This window comes from Anabrus simplex, chromosome 3 (genome assembly GCF_040414725.1).
Source record: "Anabrus simplex isolate iqAnaSimp1 chromosome 3, ASM4041472v1, whole genome shotgun sequence".
In the NCBI taxonomy this organism is placed as follows: Eukaryota; Metazoa; Arthropoda; class Insecta; order Orthoptera; family Tettigoniidae; genus Anabrus; species Anabrus simplex.
In genome coordinates, this window is record NC_090267.1 from 467387880 (window position 1) to 467407194 (window position 19315).

Genomic DNA, 19315 nt, shown 5'->3' on the forward strand with positions numbered 1-19315 from the left:
TCGGCTTTTCAAATGTTTTCAAACTTCATTTTAGTCACATTAAATTCTTTACTACTATTTCTTGCTCGTTTTTTATTCCATTACTCCTCTCTTTCTTTTTTAATTCTATTTGATTGCCATCTAATTATTTATACTATTATTGTTGCTCTAACTTAGATGTATTGGAAATTAACCAGGAAAACATGCAATGTTTTAGGCACTGATTGACTGCAGCTGGGGCTTTGGTAATAATGGTTGTGATGGTGGAGAGGACTTCCGTTCCTATGCCTGGATGATGAAACACGGAGGTATTCCCACAGAAGATGAATATGGTTCCTACTTGGGGCAGGTAAGGATGTGCCATGACTAGAAATAAATCTAAATCTTCCTGTTAAAAGATAAGTAGGAATTAGCTGTCAAGGACTGATGACCTTTGAGACTTGAATGGCAACCATGGAGTTCTAAGCAAAGTCTGATATTGGTTTTGGATGCCTGAGCCAGGCTCCTCTTTTTGTTCTTTCCTGCCTGACTTCCTTGATCCATTTGTGTTCTCTGATCCTAGTGGTATGAAAATATTAATTTTTCATTGTGCTGTGACATCTTCTTTGCAAAGAGTTCAAAATTCTCACTGAGGTTTCAAATACCTATCACTGTGGTCCGAACTCTACAACTTCATATTTGACATTTTGACACAGTCTGGTGAGTTGAAACACAGACATTCAACCAATTCTATGTTGTTATTCATATCCATTTATATTGATTGGGCACGATCTCAGAACCTGGTTGCCAACTCTCTTGTTTACATTCACCACATGGTTAATCTATTGTGCTGATCATGTATGGTTTGATGTAACATGGTTCAGTACAAACTGTATCCTGGAGAAAAAGGCTGGACTGGTGATTTTGTCAAGTTATTGTGGTGATGCTAGTGTAAAAGGGAAATAAGAACATTGTGTTACGTGCCAAAACAGCAAATGGATCTTACCCAACTGTATTTGTTCAGGTCCAAAAGAACTAGAGATTACCACAAGAAGATGAACAGTGCTTCATTTCAGAAATACAGTACAACCCCTATTTAGCGTTCTTACAGGGACCTGCTCTTTAACCTTATATGGAGATTTACCTTAAGTCGAGGTTTCAGTAGAAAGCACACCTTTTTCAGAAATCTTTGCCTGTGTTAACATAAATTGTACCATCACACATTATTTACACAGTAATAGTAATAAAATGAGGAGATATCTGCACACAGTACTGTAGTTACAACTTTGTACTGTTTGTGCTGAAGATTATTCTTGTGTTAAACTGCCCCTGCTATCTAAGCAAGAGACCTGTATTGAACCATAACTAGCTTTGGCTTAGATTGTTCTTCGAAAATAAATAAATAAATAAATAAATAAATAAATAAATAAATAAATAAATAAATAAATAAATGCCTTTAATTAAATAAATAATGCATGCATATGCATGTTACATTACAGCCTAATAAATTTGCTTTTTATGCACTATCATCAGATTAACAGGCCTATGCTATTTGCAGACCCAAGCTGAATAATTGCTGAAGGCATATACACAAGGAATTGTGGTTGCTAGACGATCGATCATGATGTCATACATCTTCATTGTACACTGTTACACCGTTTAACATTCAGTCTGCAAGACTCTGCAAATTAACTGAATGCTTCCATAATCCTCTATTAGTAAACAGCTCTGTAGCTTTATTTAGTTGCACACCTCTTTAACTTGGACTCCCTCAGCATCTCTTAGTTGGTTAAGAAATTGTTTTCAATATTATTTTGTAATATGTTTGCTATTATTTCTGATAATGCTGAGCCCATTGTTAACCCTTCTTTTTGACAGTAGATTTTTGGCAGTGAGTGCAAAACTGCTTCGCTTTAAGGTTCTTGTTATAAGGTTTACGCTATTTTCCATAAAAGTCGGAAAAGGTACCAAGCATGCAAAAAAACTCATTAAAATCAATATGAAACTGCAATTGGTTTGTTTAAAAATTTGTGCGAATGTTTTCCAAACAGTGGCTTACTCATTAGCACGGTATTTTCTAATTCCAATAGTCTCAACATGCATATTCAGTTTTCTTAAAAATTGTGGCAAAAGTTTCCTTTCTCTTACCTCAAACAGCGTCACCTAACCTCGGTTTACCACGCATGCATTATGAAAACATATAACACAATGGTGTCCGCTCACGTATCAATACGTGTTTCCAAGCACGCTGCTCTGCAGCCGATCACGTATGAATATGTGTTGGTGCAGCTCTGTCTTCTGATGCCATCTAACGGTTGTTGAGGAACTACTTGGAGGTTATCGTTGATGTACCTAAATTGTAGAAAATCTATGCATCTTTTAGTATTGGTTTTGCCCGTTTTAGTGCGTAAATGGCATTTGTGTTTGCCTTCGAATATCTCCTGTGTATCCATCAATGCTAGCACACAAAAATGGCAGCGCCGGTAAACATTGGATTGACTCCTAGTGATATTATACATGAATTATATGCTGATAATGTCATATGTATCCAGTGATTGTGAGAAGAGTGAAGATGAATTGTCTAATGATAATTCTAGTGCTAGTGTCTTGCATTAATGTTGAAGTGATGCGTTGAATGGCACGTTTATTGCACCATGCGAGCAATGACCTGTTGCTTCAGATAGCAAAGATGGTCTAGATGTAAGTACTGTTGATAATATTCTCCCTATTTCTGGCAATGAGTGGGCTAAGCAGGATATTATACTGTTTTTGGAGTCTTTCTTGGACACGCCTGGCGTTAAAATTTCGCACAGTGAGCCTGAAAATATCGGTTATGATGTCAAGTTGTTCGTTTGTAATGACTTGTTGCAGTATATGGTGGAGGAATCAAACAGATATCATTACCAGAATGCACCGAAATATAAAATCTCACCACAACTATAAAGTGGACAGATATAAGTGTGAATGGACCCAAAATTATTAAATTATGATACCCTGCAAAAACTCATGTCTCTGCCAAAACCTTCTGGCCGCAGGGGCCAGTTATACATCAGATGGGCCGGACAGCATTGTGTTAAGCTCCCTATAGAGCAATCGTAACTCTGAAATTTAACCTGATGCGAAAGTACATAACCTAACCTCTGAAATTAGTTATGCACTCCGTTGTATCTTGAGAAGAAGTATCAAATTCTTATTTTATTTCAGTTCATAGTATTAAAGTTAGGCAATCGTTTACTTCAGCTTTAATTTCTAAGGAGTTAACTATTGCTGTCAGAACATTTTCTACGAATATATTTTCTCCCAATCTTTGTTTACACCAGTCGGAATTGTGGGGAGGGGGAGAGCTCGCTCGTGCATGTACCGAGGAATCAGTATGGAAGATGATCAATGGCATTCGATATAAACGCTAGAGTAGATTGTATGAATATTGATAACGGAAAAACTAACATGCCCAAATTTGCCTGTAAAAACTGATGAATCGGTAAAAGGGTTCTCGTTGCAACCGAAGGATATTGCACAGATTAATCTAGGAGTTTTTGAAGGGCATAATATTGTCATTAAAACGAGGTTCTCTGCTACTGTACTAAAACGGCTGCGGTCGGATATGTATCAGAGTCTAACATCTGACTTTAGCTGTAAGTGCCTGCATTCTAAATTCCTCTTCTGCCTTGAATCATCCTTAGCAAGCTCATGACATCTTTTTGATAGGTTCTTAATGTCCCATAACCATAACTAATAGAAATAAATACTTGAGAATTTTAACAATTCCTTACACTAAATGCGGGTTTTGCTGTAATATGAATGATGTTAAATCGAATATAAAATTGCATTGTTCTTTTCAGTACTTGAAATTTGTAAAAATTCTTTTATTTATAACCGCTTATTCAATACATTACAATAAACTCATTGAATTATAATATAATTATAAATTTACTCATTCAGGACAAATATTTCATGTTTCCTATGGGAATCATCATCTATATCATCTGATGGCCAGGCAGGCATCAATTTTGGAAATGACAGTCCCTCATGGTGCATTGGCACTGCTGGTGGCTTCAAGTAGCCTATGCAGTGGCCTCCACGGTATGCACTAGCCTTGCGTCTTGGTGGGTGTGCTAAGTACCCAGCTGATGAGCCCAACTTAGCACACAGGGGTGAAACGCAGGCAACCAAGAATGAATTAGCTGGAAAATTTATAATGTCCAATAACGGACCATTATATTGGTATTATTAATCCTGAAGTGTCTAATATTGGGACATGTTTTGTTCGACATAGTGAACATCACATGTAATAAATATCATTTTTGGTCCGTATTGATGATATTTGATTGAAATAATAACATTAAGTTATTTATTAGACCACCTAATCAATACAAAATCGTCTTGGATGATTTATGTAAATTTGTTAACTAATAGTGGTACATGTTTCGCCTTCCCTGAAGGCATCATCAGCCATAGTCTTAACCTTAAATTAAAAATAAGCGTCTAAATAACATGTAGTAATGAAATGAATTTTAAAATCTTGAAGAGATTTGAAGTAAAATAACATAAAAATAACAATGATGGTTTGAAAATACAATGTGATGAGATATAATAGTGGAAGTATTAACAAAATTAACATTAGAAGGCTGCTAAAATAAGTGCAATGGATAAAACAACAGATTGTTATACAACAAGTAGTAAGATTGCATAAAAGTAAAGTTGATAGTTTGACGTTCAAATGATTCCACTTTTATATGCTTTTTCAACTAGAATATCTACAAACTCACAATTTACAACATTTGAACATCACTTCAAATTTTGAGATGGTCCATAGTGATCCTATTTGAAACTGTTCTTCAACTTCTATTCACCAACTTCATATCCTCAACGTGTTCTACAACTTCACCATATGCATCTGACTTTCGTCTTTTATCTTCAAGATCATGATTAACTTTGGATCTCTCGACTAACTTTGACTTTTATTCTCTCTTCTTTAATTTGATTATATACGATTTTTTGCCATCATCTAATTATAACCGCCAGACTATCAACTTTACTTTTATGCAATCTTACTACTTGTTGTATAATAATCTGTTGTTTTATCCATTGCACTTATTTTAGCAGCCTTCTAATGTTAATTTTGTTAATACTTCCACTATTATATCTCATCACATTGTATTTTCAAACCGTCATTGTTATTTTTAATGTTATTTTACTTCAAATCTCTTCAAGATTTTAAAATTCATTTCATTACTACATGTTATTTAGACGCTTATTTTTAATTTAAGGTTAAGACTATGGCTGATGATGCCTTCAGGGAAGGCGAAACATGTACCACTATTAGTTAACAAATTTATGTAAATCATCCAAGACGATTTTGTATTCATTAGGTGGTCTAATAAATAACTTAATGTTATTATTTCAATAGCGAACATCATCAGCCGTTAATGCAACAAAAACTACTGTAGGTCAGGGCTCTGAGCTTAAAATATAGAGAATGTTATCGTATTAAAAAAATGAGCCATGCCATAAGTGATAATCAACAATCAATACAACAAAAACATTAGACTTGAGGTTGTAACAATACAGGGTGTTAGGGGTATACGTGCAATATTAAGCTAGTCGGCAAAGAAAAATACATCTCACAATATATGCTATGTACGTTTTACCTTGTCCTATTAGTTTTCCCAAAACTGAGCCAAATATTTCAGGACCTAATGTGTTTTGAACGGCCGTAGCAGGATACGCCGGTTAGGTCATTCTGTCCACGCGTAGTGGAAGTACAATAGCAGAGTATAGGGCTTGTTGAACCTGTTTCTTATCGCAGGCCAACACGTGTTGTTGTGCACTTCCCCTAAAGGCTTGGCAAGTAGGAGAGGTTGACTCATGTTCCTGGCCACTTGCTGTACTCGAAAACCGGTCTAGGGTAGTCTGTGTGAAAAGTACATAGAATCCTTACAGTGACGTCGAAGATCCGTACCAGCACATGCATGCGAATCAAGTGTTGTGTAGTTGTGTGTGATTTATAAGACGTCAATGGCATTACTCAGTGATCCAAGCTGACAAAATGAAAGGAAATAGTTAATAAGTAAATGAAAAATGAGCACAATATTTCTGTGCTGTTATTGCGACAGTCTATGATGAATTTCTGACAATAGACAATGCGAGTTGTCTATGCTTATTCATCAACTTTTCAGGTCAATGAAAGGACGGTGGACACTGAAAGAAAAGGCTATAAGTATTCAGCGAAATTGTTATTAATGAAACAAATTTCAAAAAACTGTAGTTGGATCCATCGTGAACATTCATCATCATCATCATCATCATTTCCCTTTATCCAGCTGTAGCCGGGTAGGGGCAAATATGATTCCTCTTCACTTTCTTCGGTCTTTCCACCACTCCTCCTCCAACACTGTGTCCCAGTCCAGGTTTCTTTCTATAATGCTGCGTTGGATAGTATCCTTCCATTTCAATCGTGGTCGTCCACGGCCTCTCCTTCCTTGGATTTGCATTTCCATCACCTTTTTTGGCATTCTTTCATCGCTCATTCGCTTTATGTGCCCAAACCATCTTAGTCGGCTCTTCTCTATTCTATCATTCATTTTTATCCACTCCAATTTCTTCCCGGATTTTCTCATTCCTTATTTTATCTCTTCTACTCTTCTGTATCATACTCCTCAAGAACTTCATTTTGGCTGCCTGTATTCGACTCTCATCCTTCTTTGTCATTGTCCAAGTTTCTGCTCCGTAAGATGTTATGGGTATGTAATACATCTTGTACATAGTATCCTTTGCTTCCGTTAGCACATCTTTGTCCCATAACATGTTTCTTACATATGATAGAAACAACTTCCAGCTTGAATCCTTTTACTAATCTCAGCATCCAGTCGAGCATTCTCCATTAATTCACTCCCCGGGTATTTAAACATTTCCACTACTTCCAGGGGCTTGTCTGCAAGTCTAATCTGACCTTTCCCTTCTTTCTCCCCTCTAGTCATAACAAGAGTTTTACTCTTTTCTGCACTTATTTTCAATCCACATTCTTCAATCTTCCCATTCACCACATTCAACTGTTCTCGAACCTTCCTGTCATCTTCTCCCCAAATCACAATATCATCTGCAAATAACATCATGTTCATTTCTCTTCCTCCATATGCTGCTTTTGCTGTTCTCATGATGTCATCCATTACTATTGTAAACAGGATTGGTGATAGAACACTTCCCTGTCTCAGCCCACTAGTTATTTTGAACCAACTTGTCCTGCCAACTTGTGTTTGCACGCAACTGCAACATTCCTTATACAATGCCATGATCATTTTTATAAATCCCTGTCCAATTCCTTTTTGCACCAGACTGTCCCAAACTTTCGTCCTGGGGACACTGTCATATACCTTTTCAATATCAATGAATGTCATCACCATATCATTCCCGTACTCCCAATGCTTTTCCATTAGTTGTCTCATAATGAAAATGGGCTCTATTGTTGACCTTCCACTTCTGAAACCAAACTGATTTTCCTGTATCTGATTCTCAACCCTCAACCTTATTCTACTTTCCAGTATCCTTTCCATTATCTTAGCAACATGGGATATTAGAGTAATTCCCCTGTAGTTCTTCAAAACTTTCTTATCACCTTTCTTGAAAATTGGGATGATTATTCCTTTTTGCCAATCCTCAGGGACCTCCTTATTCTCCCAGACAATCCTGAGAACCCAATATGTTCACTGCAGGCCTACAGCTCCAGCTGCCTTTATCATCTCCACTGAAATTTCATCTATTCCAGCAGTTTTTCCATTCTTCGAACATTACTCGAGGGAAAAAGAGCTACTGAGGAATTGCTGCCGGGCATTTGTAATAGAAAGCTTATTCTTCCTTTTCCTAATCCATTTACCCTCCAGGGTTGGTTTTCACTGGGACTCAGCAAGGGATCCCACCTCTACCGCCTCAAGGGCAGTGTCCTGGAGCGTGAGACATTGGGTCGGGGATAAAACTGGGGAGAATGACCAGTACCTCGCCCAGGCGGCCTCACCTGCTATGCTGAACAGGGGGGATGGGAGGGGATAGACAAGGAAGACGGAAGCGGCCGTAGTCCTAAGCTAGGTACCATCGCGGCATTTGCCTGGAGAAGTGGAAAATTACAGGAAACCACTTTCAGGATGGCTGAGGTGCGAATCGAACCACCTCTACTCATTTGACCTCCCAAGGCTTAGTGGACCCCGTTCCAGCCCTCGTACTACTTTTCAAATTTCGTGTCAGAGCTGGAAAACGAACCCGGGCATTCGGGGGTTGGCAGCTAATCACACTAACCACTATACCACAGAGGCGGACGGAAGGCTTATTACTGGACAGTAAGTGCTGATAGGTAAAATGTTGACTGTAATGGACCCGCTTAATTAGAACTTCCGTAATAATAATAATAATAATAATAATAATAATAATAATAATAATAATAATAATAATGTCTTTACGTTCCACTAACTACTTTTCACGGTTTTCGGAGACGCTGAAATGCCAGAATTTTTTACCGCAGTGTTTACACGAGACTGGCGTATTTGAGCACCTTCAAATAGCACCGAACTGAGCCGCCATCGAACCTGCCAAAGTGGGATCAGAAGAGCAGCGCTCTATCGTGCGAGCTACTCAGACCGGCATTAGAGCTTAGAATAAGTTGGTCGTGCGGTTAAGGGCGCGCAGCTGTGTGCTTGCATTTTGGTGAGAGTGGATTTGAACTCCACTGTCGGCAGCCGGGATGATGGTTTTCCGTAATTTCCCATTTTCACATCAGGGAAATACTGGGACTGTACCTTTAGTAAGGCCTCGAACGCTTCCTTCCCACTTGTATCCCTTTTCTCTCCCATCGTCGCCATAAGACCTACTTGTGTCGGTGCGACGTAAAACAATTTGTAAGTACATGTTTCAGTAATTTCGGAGACATGTCCGCAATTATAAGATTAATAATAATTCGGACTTGTTAAAAGTTCACTATTTTCTTTAGTGTTTTCTGACAGATTACCAGCTATGAAGTTTGAGTGGGGCGTTTAACTTTTATTTTCATAATAGTTAGTAATAATGGACTAACACAGTTTTTATTATAATATTGGTGAGTGGCTTTACGACAAATGCAAGCTGACAGCCGCGCGCTCCTAATCACACAGCCAACTCGCTCAGTAATAATAATAATAATAATTTACTTAATTTCGTGTGGCTATTACTAGCCGATTGCAGCCCTTGTAAGGCAGACCCTCTGATGAGGGTGGGCGGCATCGGCCATATTGAGGTAACTGCGTGTTAATGTGGTGCATGATAGTGTTATGTGTGGTGTGTGAGTTGCAGGGATGTTGGGGACTTCACAAACACCCAGCCCCCGGGCCATTGGAATTAACCAATTAAGGTTAAAATCCCCGACCCGGCCGGGAATTGAACCTGGAACCCTCTGAACCGAAGGCCAGTACGCTGACCATTCAGCCAATGAGTCGGACAATAATAATAATAATAATAATAATAATAATAATAATAGTAAATGTTTACGTGCCAATGGAGACGCGCGGTTTTGGAATTTCGCCCACAGGTATTCTTTAACGTGCCTGTAATTCTACCGATCAGAAGCGGACGTATTTGAACACCTTCAAATACCAGCGGACTGAGACATGATCGAGCCTGCTAAGTTCATGAAACCAGAGCTTGAACCGTCTGAGCCACTCAGCCTGGCAACGTTTATTTTGATACGTTTAATAGGCACTGCAAAAGCAGAATGCTTTAATTTACCATTAAACATGTTCTTTTTGTTTGGAAGCACGAAAGGAAGGTACGTTTAATTTATTTATTTTCATAACATGTCCCTTATTGGTATGAAGCAAAACATTCGATGTGCTTTGACAATTCAATTCTGATACTACTCACTTGGAAATCATATCCCGTGCATTCTTTCGTTGGCGTAGGAAACTTTATTTACGTACACGTCAACAGGGTGTTGCTGCATTCGGCGAGTTGGTCTCCCAAGAATCCATGGTATTTAAATCACACTGTGGGAGAATATTCCACGTAAGCAGTTTGACAAATGCACTAGACCTGTCAGGTGCCGATTCGGTTGTCTGCTGTTCCTAGCGACGGGGATGTGGTAGGACGGGTTCCTGCCCCCACATGAAACCACCGGACTAGAGGTATGAGCTGTCTGTCTGTCTGTCTGTCTGTCTGTCTGTCTGACCTTGACCTGAATAACAGCTGTCAGAGAGGAGAATTATCGTCCGTACTAGCACGCGAGATACTTCGTAGTAGTAGTAGTAGTAGTAGTAGTAGTAGTAGTAGTAGTAGTAGTATATGAATAATGCCAGTGTATGAATACCACGAATACCATGATATGCTGCTAGTATATCGTGTTGCAGAACAGAATACGGGTCGCCCTCCATGAAGCTATCGGAAAAGGCTTCCCAACAGATGGGTGCCGAATCCAGCAACGATACTTGCTGTACTGCAGTGTAATCGCGATACAGGTTATGTTACATCACGTGTTATGAAGAGACTTTTCGTTTTTGTAAAATTATTTCATTAATTGAAGTTGGCACTTTCTAAGCCTATTTCCGATTGGTCAAATGATTTTGTATTGTTGAAAATGGTTACGCATGCAACAGTCATGTCCGTCATAAAGTTGTGATATCGCATCATTAAGACATATCAAATGCAATAAAGTATAGAAGGCACAAGTTCCTTTACTTCAAAATCAAAAACAAACATTGGCGCCCAACAGCACAGCTCTCGATAACCTGAGATGTTCAAAACAAGCAAGATCATGAAATGTGAAATGCAGAAGTGAAAACAATGCGTCGCAATTGAGGTTAAGCATCTGAGTAAAAATACAACACATCTCGAATTCGTGGAATCATTCACGGATATTGCATTCTCGTTCATAACGAAAATCAGACCGCTGAGGCCAACAACTTCAACGGATTGCAGCATAAATCAGTAATCAGGCAAGTACGATTCGAGTTTTCGTACTTAGTACCAAAGTACATCCAAAGAAGTAGCGACAGGATTTCAAGTTTTACATTCTCCTAGCCGCTCAAGCGTGAGTCTCTTTGACATATATACCATCCTTGCTATACATACGGTACTCTTAGATTCTAGCCTTTCTCTTAGCGCATGTTTTCGTAACAAACATGCACATGCACCGATCAAATAATAAGAAAATAATAATTGAACTCCATTGATCCTCCTGTTGTTATAAACAAAAAAAGATCCAAATTCCTTTGTCATATAACCTCAATTCAGCAATACGATTCCTTTGAACTTATACACAACCTTCACGCAATCCATTCGAGCTTTCACAGCATAACCTTAATTTCAATATGTCGCAACTAACGAAATTGAAACAATCGCGTAGTCGAGTAAAAGGCACGTTAACAAGAATAATAAAGTCGATTACAGCTGACACGTCAATATCAGAGGCGAAGGTTAGAATTAAAAAATGTGAAGAGCTATGGAATTCTTTTGAAGAAATACAAATTAAAATTGAGGAAACTGAGATCACTGATGAAACAGCTGCACTACAGTTTCAAGAGGAATGTGAGGGAGAGTGAGAGCTATTTGAATCTATTTATTTCCGCGCAGTTACACAATTGCAAACGATTATAGATGAAGCAGATGACGTTCAAAATAATTTGCTAGCTCAAATGAACACGGCAGTAAACAACGCCATTCATCAACAGGAAGTTCCACAACATCATAATAGAAGAATACATAAATTACCAGAAATTAAATTACCGGAATTTAATGGCGAATTCACAAAATGGTTGCTTTTTAAGAACAGTTTTGAGTCAACCATTCATAATGATACTCAACTAACAAATATCCAAAAATATCAGTATCTGATCGGTCTTCTGCAGGGCGAGGCACGCAAAGTCATTCAAGGTTTTACCATTTCAGAAGAAAACTACACAAGTGCGTGGAACTTGCTTGTAGATACATATGATAATCAAATGATGATAATCGAGACACATCTAGATGAACTTTTCAAGTTTCCTACAGTTTTTAAGGAGAACAAATCTGAATCACTCAGGCAGTTACAATTTCATATTCAAACTCACATGGCTTCATTAAAGGCAATGAAGCAACCAGCACAATATTGGGATACATTGGTTATTCATCTAGCAAAGAAGCAGCTGGATTTCATTGAGCAAAGAGACTGGCAGGAAAAGGTGAAAGGCAACACTCCAGAAAAGATGCCAACGTTGGATTATTTCTTGAAATTTTTAACTGAACGTTCCCAATCATATATGCTTTTAAATCATAACAAAACCAAGGCATTGAACGCGAAGGCAAATCCGAAGGACAGACAACCTAGCAAGAAAGTTGTTATGACGACGTCTCAGGCAAGCTGTAATCTGTGTGGTGGAAGTCACCCCATTTTTACATGTGAAGAATTAATTAAACGATCAGTTGAAAACAGAAGAAAACTGCTTCGAGAAAAAGGACAGTGTCATAACTGTTTGAAACCAGGACATATTGCAAGAAATTGCAGAGGATCAAAATGCAAGAAATGTGGACTTCTTCACAACACACTTTTACATGCTGAGGAAGATGACAAACAGAAACAGAGTGTTAAAGAAAATCACGTGCCCATAAACCTGTGTGTCGAATCTCAGCATTCACCTGATTCACTCAATGTGAGCTTGGCGAAAGGAATAACATCACAAATACTTTTGTCAACAGCTTTAATTGATGTGAAAGATGTTCACGGAAGAAGAATGACATGCCGAGCCTTACTGGATCTGGGATCTCAGTCAAATCTAATAAAGGAAGGTCTGTATAAGAAACTTGGTTTACCGAATGTCAAGACAAACACACAGATCATTGGAGTAGACTGTTCCAAAGTGGAAACAAAAAGGATCACGAGAGTACATCTCGCTTCAAGGAATGACGGATTTGAGGTGGAAGCAGAATTTCTAGTTTTGCCAACTATAACAGGACGATTGCCACAGTTGGAGATCAAGAAGGACAAGATTATTATTCCAAAGGACATTCGCTTGGCAGACCCAACATTCAACAAGCCTGGAGACATCGACATGTTAATTGGTGCAGGACTTTATTGGAAAATAGTCATAGGTCCACCCAAGAATGAAGCTGAAGGACAACCATCTCTGCAAAACACCCGATTAGGCTGGATTATAGGCGGTGAAGTTTTTGAGAACAAACAAGGATCAACAACAACATGCATGAAAATTAGCAATCAACAATTATCAGATCAGATGGAGAAATTTTGGAAACAAGAAGCAATTCCGGAGATTCAACATTACACATCAGAAGAAAGAATATGTGAAAGACAGTTCACGGACACCGTTTCGAGAGATACGACAGGTAGATTCATTGTAAGGCTCCCTGTTAAGCCAGATGTCATCCTCGGAGAATCAAGAATACACGCACTAAACAGACTAGAATCATTAGTCACGAGGTTAAGCAGACACCCCGAACTCAAGACAGCTTATGCAGATTTCATGGATGAATATGAAAAACTAGGGCATATGAGCTTGATTGAAACAGACCAAAATCAAGATCTATCAAATTCATACTTCATACCCCATCACCCAGTGGTACGTCCAGATAGTGATACCACAAAGGTCAGAGTGGTATTTGATGCCTCGGCAAAAACATCACTTGGGACATCACTCAATGACAAGCTCATGACAGGACCTAATTTACAGCGAGATCTTTTTCACATTGTACTTAGATTTCGCAGCCATAAGTATGTCATGATGGCAGATGTGGAAAAGATGTTCCAGCAAATCGTCATCCATCCTGAAGATCGAGCATTACAGCAGATTTTGTGGAAAGAGGAATCTTCAGCCCCTGTGAGGATTTATCAGCTGAATACAGTAACATACGGAACAGCATCGGCACCTTACCATGCCATGAGATGCCTAAATGAATTGGCTACTCTTCATGAAAATGAATTTCCAGCAGCAGCAAAGGCTATTCGCGATGATTTTTATATGGATGACTGCTTAAGTGGAGGAGACATTCTAGAAGACGTGATCGGGCTACGGCGGCAAATACAAAATATACTCAAGAGTGGTGGAATGCATTTGAGGAAATGGAGGTCCAACAGCAAAGAGATCTTGCAGGATTTGGAGAGCAAAAGTAACGAAGGGACTTTACTGGTTTTAGACAAAGGTGAAGCTAGTAAGACTCTTGGACTCCTCTGGGACTCAGCACAAGATTGCCTTAAGTTTGGAGTTGAGCTGGCAAAGCAGTCACCAAGATCCAAAAGAGAAGTCGCCTCCAAAATCGCACAGATTTTTGATCCACTAGGACTCGTGGGTCCAGTACTGATCAAAGGGAAGATGTTGATGCAACACTTATGGGTAGATGGATTTGAATGGGATCAGCCATTGTCTCAAGAGCACCTTCAGATTTGGAACAAGTACTATACGTCATTAGAAAGACTGAACATCAGAATTATGAGAAACATAAATCCTGGGAATTGCTCTGGCTCTTTTGATTTGTTTGGATTTAGTGATGCTTCAGAGAAGGCTTTTGGAGCATGCATTTATGCAGTTTGTCAAATGCAAAGTGGTCTCTACATTTCCAATTTACTTTGTGCGAAGACGAAAGTAGCTCCTTTAAAATCCATTCCGTTGCCAAGACTCGAATTGGAGGCAGCCCTTCTTCTTGCACAACTTGTCAAGACAACAGTGAGTGCTTTGAAAGAAAAAAATGGTCAGATCAGATTATGGAGTGACAGTACAGTTGTTTTGGGATGGATCAACACTGAGCCAAGGCTGCTGAAGACATTTGTGGCAAACAGGATTGCAAAGATTCAAGAAGCCACTGATGCAACCACCTGGAAACATGTTCCTTCGACTGAAAATCCAGCTGATCTTCTCTCAAGAGGAATTACTTCAGCAGAACTCGAAGATAAAAAGCTGTGATGGAGTGGACCTCCTTGGCTTCGCACACAACGTCAACAACCAGAGCATTCAGAAGAATTTGAAACAGAACTACCAGAGCTGAAGGTCACAGCAGTTACGTTGACAGCAACATCAACCAGCATTCTACTGAATAAATTCTCGTCATTTCCGAAATGATGCCGTATAGTAGCATATTGTCAAAGATTCATTTATAATTGCAAACTCAAACCACCAGAAAGGAAAAAGGGTTCACTAGAAATACAAGAAACTTGTAAAGCAGAGAAACAGGTTGTCAAATGGACACAATTTGAAGCATTCCCTCAAGTACTACATTGCTTAGTTCTCTAAAGTCACTCAGTCCGTTTCTGGATAGTGACGGATTGATTAAGGTTGGAGGAAGGCTTCGTTTTTCGGAGCTAACATCAGAACAGTGACACCCTGTGCTTCTACCAGCAAATCATCACATCACCAGAATGATCATGGAAAATGAACATCGTCGTCTGAAGCATTGTCCCCCAGAGCAACTGCTACATGCAACTCGACAACGATATTGGCCTATCAGTGGCAGAAGAGAAGCAAAAAGGATTGACAAGAGGTGTGTGAAGTGCTTTTGTTACCATCCTACTGTTCCAGAGGTACGCATGGCAGATTTACCAAAAGAAAGGGTTACATTAGTTGTTCGACCCTTTGTTGCCACGGGAGTGGACTATGCAGGTCCAATATCTGTAAGAGAAAGCCACAGAAGAGGCCGCATTCATACTTACAAGAGCTATGTAGCTGTATTTACATGCTTCAGTACCAAGGCAGTGCATTTGGAGTTAGTGTCAGAGCTAACGACCGAAGCTTTCTTAGCTGCACTGCAATGCTTTATGGCGAGAAAAGGTTTGTGCAAGCAGCTTTTCTCTGATAATGGGAAGAATTTCATTGGAGCAGCGAACGCACTACAAGATATCCAATCCTTTGTGGAAACGGGGTCAACGACCATTACCTCCTCACTCGCTCAGCAGCAGATACAGTGGAGTTTCATTCCTCCCCGGTCACCGCACTTTGGGGGATTGTGGGAAGCAGCTGTAAAGATGATGAAAAGACATTTGTTGACTGAAACACAGGGACGTGTGCTAAATTTCGAAGAAAACTACACTATTCTTTGCGATATAGAGGCGGTATTAAATTCACGTCCCCTTACTCCCTTGCCAAATGATCCAAATGATTTAGAAGTCTTAACACCAGCACATTTTCTTCTAAGTGACTCGATCGTGCAACCCGTGCAAAGGGATTTGTTGAGAGAACCCGATAACCGCTTGTCACGTTGGCAGCACTTGCAGAAAATTCGGCAGCGGTTGTGGCAGAGATGGCAGCGAGAATACTTGCAGGAATTGCAAAAACGCGTCAAGTGGCATGATACCAATCGACGTATTGATGTTGATTCTTTGGTGCTATTAATTGAGGACAACATCCCTTCTCTAGAGTGGCCCAGAGGTGGGATAATTCAAGTTCACTCTGGACGAGATGGTGAGGTGAGGGTTGTCACCGTTCGGACGGCTGGTGCAACTTTCACCCGAAGCATCAAGAAAATAATGCCCTCTTCCCATTGAAGGGGATGACAAGGAGAACTGAATTCAAGATTTCCTGTGATATCTTTAACTTTGTGTTATTTTTCATCAAAGATATAATTTCAATATTATTTTCTTTTAATGGCATATGTTCAGAATAAGTGTTTTTACAATAGGTATAAGATTACAATGTTACAATAGTTTAGTTGAAAGAACTCCTTTCAAGGGGGGCAAGATGTTATGAAGAGACTTTTCATTTTTGTAAAATTATTTCATTAATTGAAGTTGGCACTTTCTAAGCCTATTTCCGATTGGTCAAATGATTTTGTATTGTTGAAAATGGTTACGCATGCAACAGTCATGTCCGTCATCAAGTTGTGATATCGCATCATTAAGACATATCAAATGCAATAAAGTATAGAAGGCACAAGTTCCTTTACTTCAAAATCAAAAACAAACATCACGCTTTCAGAAGCGATGGCCTAAATGGCCACGTGTAATTCTAGACACGGAAGAAGACATCCTGACAATGGAAATGAAATGGCGTATGGCTTTTAGTGCCGGGAGATATCAGGGCGGGTTCGGCTCACCAGGTGCATGTCTTTTGATTTGACTCCTGTAGGTGACCTGCGCATCTTGATGAGAATGAAATGGGAATGAAGACAACACATACACCCAGCCCCATGCCAGGGGAAATTAACCATGATGGTTGAAATTACCGACCCTGCCGGGAATCGAACCCGGGACCCTGTAACCAGAGGCCAGCACGCTGTTTTGCCATGGAGCTGGGCATCCTAACAAGAGTAAACAATGATCCCGGGCGCCGTACGCGTAGTATAACACGTGCCGTTGGTGTACCAACTTGGATCATACGTAGGACACTGCATGAAGAGCGAGCGCATTCTGACCATATTCAACGGGTGCAGCTGATTACCATTTTTTTACGTGGTGATGTACGTTGCTACGACACATATAGATCTTATGGCGACGATGGGACAGGAAAGGGCTAGGATCGTGAAGAAGCAACCGTGGCCTTAATTAAGGAACAGCACCAGCATTTGCCTGGTGTGAACATGGCAAACCACGGAAAACCGTCTTTAGGGCTGCCGACAGAGGAGTTCGAACCTACTATCTCCCGAATACTGGATACTGGCCGCACTTACACGACTGCAGCTATCGAGCTCGGTTTTTGGTTCTTTATGTGTGTATAGATAAGAAATGTGTTTTTCCACCATTCAATACACAATTTATTTTAATAGATTAAGCTAGTACCGGTTTCGGCCCTTTAACGGCCATCATCAGCTAGTACATGTTTTGTTTTAGCCATTAGACAATACACAAGTTGTTATTGTATTAGGCATCCGGATGTCTAATGGGGGATGGAAATGTATACAATAGCATATAATTAAAATGTCAGTAGTCAGGGTAAAAAGTTACAAATAGAACATGAGTATGTAAAACATATTAAAAACACACAGGCCAAAATATATAACATTTAAAAAGTTTCAACACACAAAAATGGTACGTATAGGTAGACACTTGTTAAAATTTTCAATTCATGCTATATAGATTCCATTCTTCTGTCCTCTGTGCAGTTCCTTTGCTTCTAAGTTATGTTGAATTTTAGTTGCGTAAGGTAATCTTCGAGAACATTCTGAAACTGGTGTACGTCTTATTGATATGGGCCTTTGTCATGAAGAAATTTTGTTATGTTATATATCCCAACTTGTGATATACTGTGGCAAGTTTCAATATAGCAAACAGCAGGTCTCGAGCTTGTATTTAGAAGTAGTCGGTGGCAACACCTCTCTCGTCTGTTTGTTCTTGTAGTCTGTAAAGATAAGGTGATACAAGTATGCCGGTAGTGTGTGTATGAAGGAATGCCTAGTGTGTGTATGGAAAGAGTACTTACTATAATTGTTGTGGAGGTCTTGTGCCGATGTGTTTGAAGGCTTGTTGTGTTCTACTGCGGGTGCGTCTGGGGCTCATATTAGCTATGGAGGGGAAGGAGTGGCCGTTGGAGAAGTAGGGGCGGGGTCAGGCTTGTGATTCGTTGGTTTGTTAGAGCGTGTGTTTACTATTTTGAGGTAATCATTCTTTAATGTCGGAATGGCTTTGTCAAAAATGATGCTGGTTTTTTCATTAATATCATTAATGTTATGATTGGGGTTGGCGTATTGGTCTAAAGAAATGTAGAAATCTTCGGTTATGTTGAGCAGGGGGCCCTTGGAGTTTATATTTAGTATCGTCATGTCGTTATTGATGTTTGTGAAACTATGCTTGGATTCTTCTACATGTTGGCCTATTGATGAGAAATGGTTATGTTTTTCTGCATTTATATGTTCATTGTAGCGGATGGTGAAGTTTCTGCCTGTACGTCCTATGTAACTTATGTCACAGTTGTTACATTTGATACGGTAGACACCTGATTGGTTGTATTTATTGTTATTATTGACTGTTTTAGTGTTATGTATAATGTTGGTACTATTGTGTGTGGTTTTGAATACTGTTTATGTTGTGCTTCTTGAAAATATTAGTTATAGTATATATGTGGGTGTTGTTAAAGGTAAATAGGGCATAGTCTTTTTTGGGTTTGGCTGTTTTTGCTAATTTAGTTTTAGGTTGTGATTTTATTTTGTGAATGATTTTGTTGACCATTTCTTTGCTGTATCCGTTGTGTTTAGCTATGTCGTGGATTAACTTCAATTCATTATTTTGGTCTTCTGTTGTCATTGGGATGTTAAAGGCTCTATAAATCATACTATAATAGGCTGCTCTTTTTTGTGTATTGGGATGAATGGAGTCATTTTTTATGGTATTAGAGGTGTATGTGGGTTTCCTGTAGATCTTGTAAGATAAGTGGTTGTCGTGTCTGGTTATTGTTAAGTCTAGGTAATTTAGTGTACGGTTATTTTCGGTTTC

The 19315-nt window shown here is 39.3% G+C and overlaps 1 protein-coding gene across 1 annotated transcript in view; it reads left to right on the forward strand.

Moving 5' to 3' along the window:
* Positions 1-19315, forward strand: part of CtsK1 (C1 family peptidase 26-29-p) — a 141261-nt gene that overhangs the window by 97908 nt on the left and 24038 nt on the right. Inside the window, exon 9 of the mRNA XM_067143587.2 lies at positions 197-328. Coding sequence (XP_066999688.1) covers positions 197-328 — 132 coding nt within the window. The remainder of the gene's footprint in view (positions 1-196; positions 329-19315) is intronic.